General features: G+C 56.7%; 1 protein-coding gene across 5 annotated transcripts in view; it reads left to right on the top strand.

Annotated features, from left to right (window-relative positions):
• The window catches only part of SMG6 (SMG6 nonsense mediated mRNA decay factor), a 91345-nt gene extending 79980 nt beyond the window's left edge, over nucleotides 1-11365 (top strand). For all 5 annotated transcript variants that reach the window (XM_061604832.1, XM_061604830.1, XM_061604831.1 and 2 more), the window contains exons 16-19: nucleotides 2792-2945; nucleotides 6442-6653; nucleotides 8357-8438; nucleotides 9831-11365. In XM_061604832.1, coding sequence (XP_061460816.1) covers nucleotides 2792-2945; nucleotides 6442-6653; nucleotides 8357-8438; nucleotides 9831-9961 — 579 coding nt within the window. In that variant the 3' untranslated portion in view covers nucleotides 9962-11365. The remainder of the gene's footprint in view (nucleotides 1-2791; nucleotides 2946-6441; nucleotides 6654-8356; nucleotides 8439-9830) is intronic.
• The last annotated feature ends 875 nt before the right edge of the window (nucleotides 11366-12240 follow it).

The following is a 12240-nucleotide window of genomic DNA, read 5'->3' on the forward strand; positions in this document are numbered from 1 at the left end:
GGTGTGGGGGGGGGGCTTCCTTGATACATGTAAACATGTCCTGTTTCCCACCCCGTAGCCTACCTTCCCTCCCCCACCTGGGGTCCCGTATGCTTCTGCAATTAGGAGGTTCTGAGATCCAAAAGTTGGAATCTGGGATGGAGGGGAGGGGTGGGAGCTCAGGTCAAAGGAGACGGCGGCTTCTACCAGCTCCAGAGTGATGGAGATGGAGCGCAAAACAGTAGGCCCACCGGGAGACACCCCATCCCATCAGCCTGGAGCACTGAGGATTGTGTTGATTGATAGCTGAGTTTGGAAAGAGGATTAGGCTGGCCAACGGAGACTGAGGCTGTCAACGGCTACAAGCCTCGATGGCTGTCTTCTTTCTCCAGTGTCCAGGGCAGCGTGCCTCTGAATCATACCGTTTCTGGGAATCGCAGCCGGGCAGTCAGTTGTGTTTCCCTCAGGTCCTGCCTGCAGGCTTCCTGTGAGGGGCCTCTGGCTGGCCACTGTGAGGACAGGGTGCTGGGCTAGATGCGCCCCCATTGGCCTGACCCAGCTGCAGCCGGGCTCTTCTTATGTAGGGGGAGGACAATCAAATCTGCGCAAGCTCAGAGGCACTGCTTGAGTCTTGCTCACGTGTTCTGAGGCAGGATCTTGGCAATGCAAAGCAGTCTCACACCGGGGAGGGCATGCAGGGGGCAGGCAGAGGCTCCCACTGTCACTCTTGCTCAGCCGAAAAGAGGAGTGCTTTGCACTCTTCCCCCCTCCCCTTTCCAGCTTTGCCCCTCACCCACGTCTGCCCTGTCCTTTGTCCGCCTGGAGAGGCGGCATTTCCTGTGCAGCTGAAAACATTCCCACCTGAACGATAACAAGCTCTTCCTCTGGGCGGGCCCTATTCTTTTTTTCTGGGCACAGCAGGGGCAGCTGCTCCCCAGGGAGGCCAGCCCGAAATAGTTGCACTCCTGTCCTCCTCCTCGCCAGGTCCAGCTGCAGGCGGGCAGGGGCAGAGTGCCTCTGCCTATATTTAGCGCCTTCGCCCTTTGCACTGGGAACAATGAGCCTGCCAGCAGCACGCGCACAGGCCCACACACCTGCCAGCAGCGGAAGGGCAACCCCCACCCAAACGGCTCCGCGGCGGCGACGGCAAGCAAGCGCTGCCGGGCAGCGGACACATTGGAGCCTGCCGCTTGCCAGCTCCCCACCCCTCCTCCTTCCGAGGACGCTTCCCCCACGCCATCAGGCCGGCTGTATGAAGACTTTGGTAGCCGCTTGCCTCGCAATGGACCCTGGCTCTCTCTCCCAAGCGAGGCCTGATCTTCTTGGGAGCCCAATGCGGTGAGCGGGAATGCAACTTTGCAGGTGCTCAGAGGCATTCTTCTTCAGGAAGCCTCTGTCTCTTCTCAGGAAACACTGGTTATGTTACCAGTGGATGGGGGCATCAGGCTGGCATTGGATGCCCTTTGCAGCAACCTGCCCCTTTCCCAAAGCCTGAGACACAGGCGCCCTCTCTCTCTCTCTCTCTCTGTCTCTCATCCCTGGGCTGGCCGGATGTCAGTGCTCTCCTCGTACCCCCTTGGCCACCATCTGTCAAACACAAACAAACCTCCTCCTGGCCTCTGAACCCTGCTGAGGCGAGTTCCCCTCCAGCTCCTTGAACAGCCTCTTGCAAGGGGGGGGAGAGGGGACTTGGCACCATCCCCACCGCCCCGCGCATCCTGTCGTCCTCTCCCTGGCCAGCCCAGGGGGGCAGGATGGGACGTGACGGCCGGCACAGGCCTCGCTCTGTGCTGCCAGGAGCCCAAGAGTCTGGGCCAAGAAGCCTGAAGAGGGAGGCACCTCCCGGGCATCAGGCACGCATGTCGGGGGCACTCAAGAACAGCTCCGCCTACCAGGAACTTGTGTGACGTCATGCAGATTACTTTTCGTTCCTGGTCATGTCCTTTCTGTAAAGTATTGCTAAATACAGACAGAACTCCATGAGTCCAGTAATGGTTAATGCACTTACCCCCAACATACACGGTGGGTTTGTTCACAAGTGCTGAACACCGAACACTCAGAATCTCAGATACCGTTTTATAAAAAGGGACGTGCAAACTCTCAGAGCAAGTTCCTAGCCCATATGGATGTAAGGACCAATCTGAAAGTGTGGAGGCTTGGCTGGGGGCAGGGGGAAGCAGGAGGGCTTTCTGGGCTCCTAATCATTGATCTTACCCATCCGTTGATTTTTCTGTAGCCAACTCCTCAGCTCACAGAGCCTTCAGAACAGCTCTCATGACACACACAAAGGATAAAACACAGGAGCACATAACAAAGGAGAAAATGCATTGAAAACAGGGAGATCAATAAGACAGGATGATGAGAGTCTATTTTTAAAAACCAATGGAGACACAATAAATCATAACAATCAATAAAAATAAAAGCAGTCACCTAAGCCAGAGAGATCTAGGCAGTGATAAAAGCAAGTGTGAAAAGCCTGTCAAAACAGAAGTGTTTTTAACTGATGACAGCAGCAACAACGGCGCAGGGATCCCCAATGGGAGGGGCTTCCAGAGCCACGGGGCCTCCACCAAAAAGGCCACTCGCCTGAGATGATGGCCCTGGGGGCAAGTGGCCTCTAAGGCTGATCTTAAGACACCTCTGCAGGTCCACATGGGAGGAGAGTCAGGCTAGCAGAAGGAATGCTGTGCAGAGGTACACAGTTTGCATCATGCAGAATTTGGGGGAGGCAGGAGGGAGCGTATGTCTGGTGCGGGTCCTGGTGCATGCTGGGATAGTAATCCCCACCTCATCCCCCACGGGACTTTTTCAGGCGGTGCTGAAGGACCAGGCCCAAGTGAGGCACATGGAGCTGGAGATCCGTCCCGTCTTCCTGGTGCCAGACACCAATGGCTTCATTGACCACCTGGGCAGCCTCATCAAGCTTCTGGACTGCCGGCAGTTCATCCTCGTGGTGCCCTTGATCGGTGAGTGGGAGGGCGGGAGGCGGGCTGCCCAGTCAGGGCTTCTGCCACGTGCGTGTAAGGATATGCCCAGCACTCTGCCTCCAAGTGGAGGTCAGCCACGGGCCTCCCGAGAACGAAAGTTAACCAGCCCACGAAAAGGCTTCCTTAGCCTGCCTGTCCACAGTACCATCTTGTTGAATCCTTTGGGGACAAACAGTAACTATTTTAAATTTATTGATGACATTTATATCCCACCCGTACTCCTAAGCCAGGGGTGGGGGGCCAAATGTGGCCCTCCAGGCCTCTCCGACCAGCCCTGGGGTCTCTTCTCAGGCCACGACCCCGACTAGTCCTGCCCCATATTCTCCTCGACCGCATTGCCTGGCTCCACTGTGTCCTTGACATGTAATAATGCCCCTTGCTTGCCTGGTGGGGAGGACAGAGAGAGGGCGGGATGTGTGTGTCCATGCGCGTAGGCGTCTGGAGTGCAAGCCTCCCACGCAAAGGCAAGAGTCGTGTCTGCATCTCCTATGCCTGCATTGCCTCTGCCCGGCCTCCAGAAGGTTGACTGTCAGGGAATGCAGCCCTTGGGCTAGGAACGGTTTCCCATCCCTGTCCAGAGAGGGCAGTCAGGACGCCCTCCCTCTCTCCCATTTTACCCTCAAGAGCTCTGTGGCGTAGGCTAGTAGTAATTGGCCCAGGGTCACCCAGGGAACTCTATAGCAGAGTAGGAATTTGAACTGGGGTCTCCCCAATCCTGGTCTGACATCCTAATCCACGCTGTACCACAGTGGCTCTTCTGATGAAGCCCCCCCAGCCCCCTGGAGGCACATCTTATTTCACAGCAGGCAACAAGGCAAGGAGCTGTTCGCTAGCCTGGTAGGCTGCTCCCGGGCGTGGAGGATCTTTTTGTTAACGTGGTCCTGGCAACTAACCCTTGATAGAGAAAGCCACCCCCAGTCAGTGTGTTTGGGCTGGCCTTCGCCCGCCTGGTGCCTTCCAGATGGCTTGAACTGCAGCCCATTTGCATGGCCGTGCTGCCCAGGGCTGATGGGAGTTGCTGCCCCAAACATTGGGAGAGCACCAGGCTGGGGAAGGCTGGTCTGGCCCTTTCTGCGGAGATGACTAGCAGCACTTTGCATGTGGCAGCCAGCCCCAGAGGATCATTGCACTCTGCAGGGAGAAGCTACTTATTGGGCCAACGGAAGCTCATAGAACCGTAAGAAGAGCCCTGCAGTGCTGGATCAGGGCAAAGCATCCTGTCCAGCACCTGGCATTCCAGAAGGTCTCCAGCAGCCCTGTCCAATAACGTCTTCATGCAATGCGTCATTCCCCTGCGGAACTCCTTGGCAGATGAAGCTGCTGGCCATCACTTTCAGGAGAGACTCCCTCCTCCTCCTCCTCCTCCTCCCCGCAATAGATGGGGATTCTTTGAGTCACCTTCTGGAACACTGGGCAAGGTCTAAGGACCAGAGTGGCAGGTGTAAATGAAGCCCCCACACTTAGAGGCAGTCTACCTCTGCACTACTGAGGTGCAAGGAGGCACAAGCAGCAGGGGAAGAGAGGGGCCGTCGTCTTCACACCCTGCTTGTGGGCTCACCGGAGGCATCTGGCTGGCCCTCTGCTGCCGGCAGGGATGCTCCGGTCAGTGCCTCTGTTCCAGGGGGGCTCATCCCAGCCCCGCCGTGTCCTTCCGCCGGCCTGACTCTCCCTTTTCTCCTTATAAAGCTGCAGTCGCAACTCAGCAAAGCTGGTTCCTGTTATTGGTAAACACTCAGCCCTGGCAGATCACACAGGCGGCGGCGGCAGCTGCTGCTGGGTGGTCTGGAAGTCCAGCAAGGGGGGGGTGAGGAGAGAGAGATGCTGGGCACCCTCACCCATTGCTCACTCAGTGCCCTGGGGGAGGACGCTGCAAGCGGAAGGCCGCCTCCCCCAAGCACAGCTGGCCTCTGGGGCCCCAGTGACCTCTCTCGCACACACACACACGCACACTCCCTCCACCCTGTGCTCCTGGGGGTGCTTGGCAGCAGGGGAAGGCAGGTGTGTGGCTTCACATCAGGCAGCCATCAGGCAAGCCATGGCGGGGGAGTGCCCTTCCCTCTCACCCTTTGCCTTCTGGCTGAAGAGCATGGCCCACTTTCTTCCCTCCCCCCTAGCCACCTTACAGGTTCATTGTGCATCGTGGGCTGGTGGCCGGGGAAAGGGGTGACCCCAAAGGACACACAGTCCACACACCCTTACTGAGGCTGGCCATCCAGGGCCTGTGCACACTCACACACACAGGGCCGGGAGTTGGGCGACTGTGCGAAAGGGCGTACTTAGGTAGGCCCAGCCAGCGAGCCAGGCCCCAGACATCAGAACATATGGAGAGCTCCGTAGCTGGGTCAAGACAACAAGCCCCATTCTCTCTGTGGCCCCTCGTGGGGAGCCCGAAAGCCACATCCGAACAACTCCCAGCAGCCTCCTGCAGCCGTCACGCAGCTCACGGCAGGCTGCACCCAGATTGGGCTCCTGCTGCAGTGGGCAGCAGCAGAAGGCCTTGAACGGACTCCCTCTCCCAGCTCAGTTGGCCCAGTCACCCACCCTCTGGCTTCTCTTCCTGAGGCCGGTGCAGCCAAGGGTTAAAGCTCCCTGGTGCTCCCCCCTCCCCCAAACTCCGTGCTCCCTGAACCTGACCCTGCTGGGGAGAAGAAGAGCCGTCGGGGCAGGAGCACAAACAAGCTTCCCCTTTGAAGACTGTTTGGCTTGGAAGTGCCTGCAAAACGGATTTCAGTCAGGACAGAGTACCAGCCTCTCTCTCCCTCTCCCCCGTTTGATGTTCCTTTGCACTGTGCCCTTCGCTCCAGCCCGCCAAGAGCAAGCAGCCATGCCTGGGCTGGGATCAGATCTTGCAGAGCGGGGCCTGGGTGGGGGCTGTTGCCAGAGGAATGTCCCAGGGATTGGCTGGCAAGAAGCACCATCAGCACCAAAACCCGAGGGCAGGGATGGGATTTCGTTGAAATAGAGAAAGGCTCTTGCCCTGCACTCGCTTTCTCCACTCCCCCCCCCCCAGCCTCTCTGAGGAATGCATACTTCCCACTTGATCTCAGCGCTTGGCAAGGCAACCAAAAAGAGCAGCCGCGTTAACCATCTCAGGGAGGTGGTGGCGGTGCTGGGTGCCTGGGAAGCGGTGCCTGGAAACACTTTGGCCCTGGACCCGTCTCTTGCTGTAGGCTTCATCTGTGCAAGCGTGGCTCTTCCTGTGCCATCTGCTGCCCTCCCCGCCCAAATTAAAAAACCTTCATAACTCACTCTGTGACAGGGAGGTTGGTGGGTTTGCCGCTCCTGGCCTGGTGTTGGCCACCTGCCTTGCCTCTCTGGGCTTCTCTCTCTCCACCCACAGTTGGGGCCAGTGCCCACAGCCATCCACCCCAGAGAAAATGGGGTCAGGGTCCCCAGCCCTCTGGAGAGTGCGTTCGCTGAGACTCAAACCGCAAATGCCAACAGCTCCTTCTCTCCCCATTTTTCCTCTGGCTAGTAATAAACGAACTGGACGGGCTGGCCAAGGGCCCCGAGTCAGAGCATCGCGTCGGGGGCTATGCGCGCCTGTTGCAGGAGCGAGCCCGCAAGGCCGTCGAGTTCCTGGAGACACGCTTTGAGAAGCGCAACAGCTACATGCGCGCCCTCACCAGCCGGGGCAACGAGTTGGAATCCATCTCCTTCCGTAGCGAGGACATCTCCAGGCAGCAGGTAGGCAGGCAGGGCCTCAGCTGAAGGGAGGTGGTTCCTGCTTTTGGGCAGGGAGGGAGGGAGGTTCTGGGTCCAATGCCCAGGGAAGGCCTTAGCCCAGCAGCAGAGCATGTGCCCTGCATGCAGAAGGCCCTCGGTTGAAACCCCGGTTGAAACCCCGGTTGAAAGGATCCAGTGGCGGGCAAAGGGAGAGGCCCCAGAGAGCCACAGGGGCTTGGGCTCTACAGCAGTTCCCTCTGATTCCCCTTCCTGCCCACCCACAAGAATTGCCCAGAGCAGACCACATGGAGACCCCGCTGATGGCTAAATGGAACCTCCTCACTCTGGGGCAGTGTACCTCTGGCAGGGCTGCATTCTGAGGGTGGGCATTGCCTTCATGCGCCTGACTTGTGGGCTTCCCAAAGGGTCCTGTGCCTGTTGGCGGTGGCTGCTGCTGCTGGTGGGAATAACATTCTGGGCTATACTTTAGACTGGCCCAGCCAAGAAATTCACATAAATAATCCCTGCATGGAAGATTATTCTTGGCCATCATCGGTCAACAGAGCATCCTTATTCAGAGGCAGTCTACCCCTGTGTTCTCAATTCTGGGGACAAACAGCCAGAGGTGAGGTCTTTGCCTTGGTATGGGGCTCCCCAGAAGTGACCAAAGGATAGCCTCTGTTGGGAACAGGCTGTTACACTTGGCGGGTGAACCTTTGTTCACCTCTGCATGTGAGAGGTGGACCAGCTCATGCGCCTGTGTGGCCATTTCCAGTGAAGGCCACACGCTTTGCTTCGGTAGACTCATCTGATAAAGCAGGCCTTTGCCAGCCTTTGCCAACAACTCCCAAACATCTGGAGGACTCCCCCTTGGCAAAGTGTTTGTAGATTGACTGATGGGCCAGTTTTTACTGTGGGGCTTGGAGTTTAGGGGGACCCTTGTTTGCTGCTTACTCACCGTGGAAGCTCCTTTGCTTTCTGGTTTTCAGAGGGAGTGGAAGGTCAACACCCTCATTACGTCACACTGCCTTACGTTACTTTATGTTATGCTGTGCTATGTTTATTGCATTTATAGCCCACCTGCCCTCTGAGGAGCTCAAGGGTGGCGTACCTGGTTCTTGCCCTCTCCATTTTACCCACACAGCAGTCCTGTGAGGTAGGCTAGATGCTGAAAGACAGTGACTGGCCCAAGGCCACCCGGCAAGCTTTGTGGCTGAATGGAGCTTATGAACCCTGGTCTCCCATGTCCTCACTGGACCCTCTAACCACTGCACCATGCTGCCACCCTCAAGGTGTCCTTTTATTCAGGCAGAGAGTGAGGGAGAACTTGTTTATTAGATGGCTCATCTGTGGTAGCTTTGACAATATTGAGTTGTATCCAACATTAGTCCTACGCAGAGGAGACCCACTGAATTAAAGGACGTAACTAACCCAGGCCTATTGATTTCACTCCAGTACAGTTGTTGTTGCTTGACTTGTTAGTCACTTGTTAGCCAAAGAAACAAACACATTATGCCATTACCAAATTCATACGAAACACCTGCAATTCACATCTGTCTTTGTAAGCAACCCTCCTGCAACTTTGGCAGCAAATGTGAAACATGCAGACATATTTTAAAAACATAGCCCGTTAATCGTCTCAAAGGCAGGCAGTCCGCTGAACGTCGTTTTTCCTGGCTGGGAAAAGCCGCCTGACACTCCTTCCACTTCTCCCTTTTGCTCAGGGAAACAACGACGACTTGATCCTCTCCTGTTGTCTCCACTACTGCAATGACAAAGCCAAGGACTTCATGCCAGTCAGCAAAGGTACGTGACGGTGGAGGTGGGGGGGGGAGGCAGTGGGATTCCACAGGAGTTGAATTGGCGTGGCAGGAAGGCGATTCACCTGAGCTTGTGATATCTTGGTCTGAAGTCTCTTTAAACAGTCCAGTTTACTCAGCAGTAAGTCCTACTGCATTCGGGGGGGCTTAAAATGTAAATGCACTGCCTTCAAGTCGATTCCGACTTATGGCGACCCTATGAAGAGGGTTTTCATGAGGCTGAGAGGCAGTGACTGGCCCAAGATCACCCAGGGAGCTTCAGGGCTATGTGGGGATTTGAACCCTGGTCTCCCAGGTCATTGTCCAACACCTTAACTACTACACCACACTGGGGTCTTACTCCCTAGTAAATGTCTTTAGGGTTGCAGCCTAAAACTCTGTTTTTTCTCCTAAGTGCGGAAGGATAGAGCCCTTCTCTGATGCAAAAAAAAGCTTCTCTTGACACATAAACAAACCAAAAAGAGCCAGACAGCTGATCTTGAATACAATTCAGAGTATGAAACGGGGTGAGGACAGAGCTTGTTTCTGCAGGGAAGCAAAGACTCTGAGTCAGGGCTAAGTGCCCTGTGTGGCCCTCAGGACCTTGCTGGTCTCTCCCATCAATCCCCGAGGCGAGGGCCAGCCACTGAGGCTGATGGGAGATGGAGTCCAAAAACATCCAGAGGGCCAGGCAGGTTCCCCTGCCTGCTCTGGAGTGCGTTGGGGGGGTGGATCATCTTCTGCCTGTCCTCAGTCAATTACACTCTCACACACCCCTCTTCCCCACAGTGTAGGTGTTGTGGTGCATTTGTCTCTTTTGGGGGTCGCTGGTGTTGGCTCCACACCTGCCCTCCGGAAGATGCCAGGGTGTTTCCTGGAACCGGCTCCAGGCCCACCTTCTGCCAGTGACCGGGGAGGGTCCTGGCGTTTCCCCCACAGTCCACCCCCCCCCGAGTCCTTCACCCCCAGCCCAGCCCCTTTGGCCCTCTTGGCTGCTTCCAAGGCGGGCAGAGCAGGAGGTGCAAAGGCATCTGCCCCCCAAGGCCCAGGTTTCCGTCTCTCGGGCCAAATTCTCAGCAGCTTAACTTGTCAGCTTGACAGAGAAGGCGTTTCTGAGTGTTTACGCCTCGCTGGGGCGGAATCGGACGATCAGGGGATTATGGCGGATGGGGCTTGACAATCTGACAGCCTCTGGTTTGTAACAATCCGTCTCGTCGCCTGGCCTGAGCAGGGGATGGTTATTGTTAATCCCTTCAGAAGGGATCCACGCAGGCGGGTCCTGGGCCGCAGGCCGCGCAGGCGCTCTGGGGCTTGGCGAGAGCTGGGCCCTGGTTTGCCAAGCAGCTCGCAGGGGCCTGCTGGTCTGACTCCCTCCCCCACCTGCCCTGCCTTCCTCCAGATGACCCGATCCGGCTGCTCCGGGAGGTGGTGCTGCTGACGGACGACCGGAACCTACGTGTGAAGGCCTTGACCCGCAACGTGCCTGTGAGGGACATCCCCACTTTCCTGATGTGGGCCCAGGAAGGGTGAGCAGGCAGGCATTGTCCCAGGAAGCCGTGCAGCTGTTGCCACCTGCAGGGGCGGCCTTGAGATGGTGGCCGGAGGAGCCTAGTGCTAAGCTGCCGCCGTTGGCCCCGTTCCCAGCTGACCCACCAATGAACAATAAACACAGCGTCTCCAACCCCACCCGGAATGGCCGTGCTGTGGGGGTGAGAGAGAAAGAGAGAGAGCTGGGGAGGCACGCTAGGGAGGTTGTTTCCGCAGAGGTTGTGGGGTATAGATTCCCCACCCCACCGTGGGCTCTTTGGACAGGGGAGGAAAGGCCAATCAGAGAGGCCCCTTGGCAAGGTGGGGCAACGGGGATCCTTTGTTTGGAAGTGTGTGGACTGTTTTTTTCTGGGCCCCAATCCCCTCCCTCCTGCCCACATTGTGCAGTTGTCATCTCAGCCCCTTCTGCAACCGCCGGGTGCGTCTGGCCTCAGCCTGGCCTCCTGCCCCTTCACTTCCATCCAGAGTCGTTCCCAGGCGTTTCACCCGCCATCCTCGCCTTTTGCAGCCCTGGAACTCACAGGGGCCTTACACACACACACACACTTCAGCACTTGCCAGTTTCGTCCCCCAACGCAACACAAGCTAGCTACTTGTGAGACACTCTCGCTGGCGTGCTTTAGAGAGGGAGGCCGCAGCTCTGGGCTTGGGAACAACAGGTACCTTTTGGCATTGGGAGCGGGGGGGGGGGAAGAGAGAAGCAGGTGCCCTCATGAGGGAGATTGGCGGGCACAGAGACTCCCGACAAAGGGAGGAAGTTCCTTGGAGTTGACGCGCAGAACTGCTGTTGCAAAGAAGCGCCGAAGAGTCCCCTCTGGAGCCTGTATTGACACTGTGGGGGGGAGGACTGGGGGGGGGAAGCCAGCTGTCTTGTGTGTCCTCCCCCCCCCCGGGGAGGAGCCAGAGTGCATCTGAAGAAGGGGTCGATGCAACAGCATTGTTGCCCATCCCCAGAGCCTTTGGGCTTGAGTGGGAGGAGGGCAGAATTGGGAACAAAACAGAACAACACCCGCCTTAGATAATGGACTTCTCTTGTGTGAGGAGGAGACTTTGTAGGCAAGTCATCCCACTTTTGCTTCTGGGGGGAGTTTGTTCCACATGGGTTGGGACAGAACCCCACCCCTTGCCTTTGTCCGCTGGCCCAGAGGAGGGGGACGGCCTCTTATGGCTTTGCCAGCCTACGCCTGGCACTGTCGGCCACCTGCTCGCAAGAGATAGGCGTGGATCCAGCCCCCTGGAGTGGGGAGAGCTAGCCAGCATGGTCCCCTCCCACAAGGAGGGCTCCCTCCCCCGCTTTAGTTCTGCTTTTTGCCTGCCTGGGTTTGATGGAGGGCTTGTGACCATTTTTGTTCCTTTTGGTTTTCTTAATAAATTTTTAGTAGGGAACCTGCTCTGTGCTGCCTCATTTGGGAAGAGCGGGAGGGAGGTCTCAGCTGTGTCAAGGTACCGCTTTGGATGGGGCTGAGGAGGGAGCCAGATGAACTCTCCAGCTGATTTTGGCAAGGGGGGAGACAAGAAGAAAGCCACCATCGTGGGCTGCATTTTAGAAGAAATGGCTTCTTTTCAAAACAGGACTATGCCCAGAATTATTTATGACAGACAGACCAAGAAGAAAGGCGGCTCACAGTGTCTATAGTTTGCTGCATCAGTCCCAAAACATTGCAGGAAAAGACTACATTCCTATCCATGTCTACTCAGACATAAGTCCTACTGAATTCAAACTGGGATTGTTTTCAGGTGAAGGATGCTGAAGCAGTGTGTAAGGTGTTGGTTTTCACAAGGCTCTTTGTCAGGAAGAAATCTGAGGCGGGAAATGGGAGTCTACAGCAGGGGCAGCCTACACAGTATCCTCCAGATTCTCTTGTTAGACGCCAGCTGCCTTCATCCCTGACCATGCGGGCTGAAGGGAGTTTGGACCCCGACACCACCCCACTGGCTACCCTTGCTCTGAGGCCTGTGCCCAGGTAGGCCAACCTCAGCCCACTCCAGTAGTAGATTTCCTTTGGAGGACTCTCTTGCAGTGGCTGCTTGCTCCCCTGGCCATTTCCTTCTCATGGCTTTTTTTTAAATACAGGCAGAGAAGAAAACTCCTGATAATGTCTCCACTGTCCAGATGCATCAGGTACACGAATAAGGCCCATTTTTACACATTGTGTAGGGAATTGCAGGCTCATAAGCAGCCCACAACCTGGGCCTTGCTCACGTTAGCCCCGCTATGCCCTGGGTTCTCTCAGACACTGACTGGCCTCCCTGGATGAACA

This window comes from Rhineura floridana, chromosome 21 (assembly GCF_030035675.1).
Source record: "Rhineura floridana isolate rRhiFlo1 chromosome 21, rRhiFlo1.hap2, whole genome shotgun sequence".
Lineage (NCBI taxonomy): Eukaryota > Metazoa > Chordata > Lepidosauria > Squamata > Rhineuridae > Rhineura > Rhineura floridana.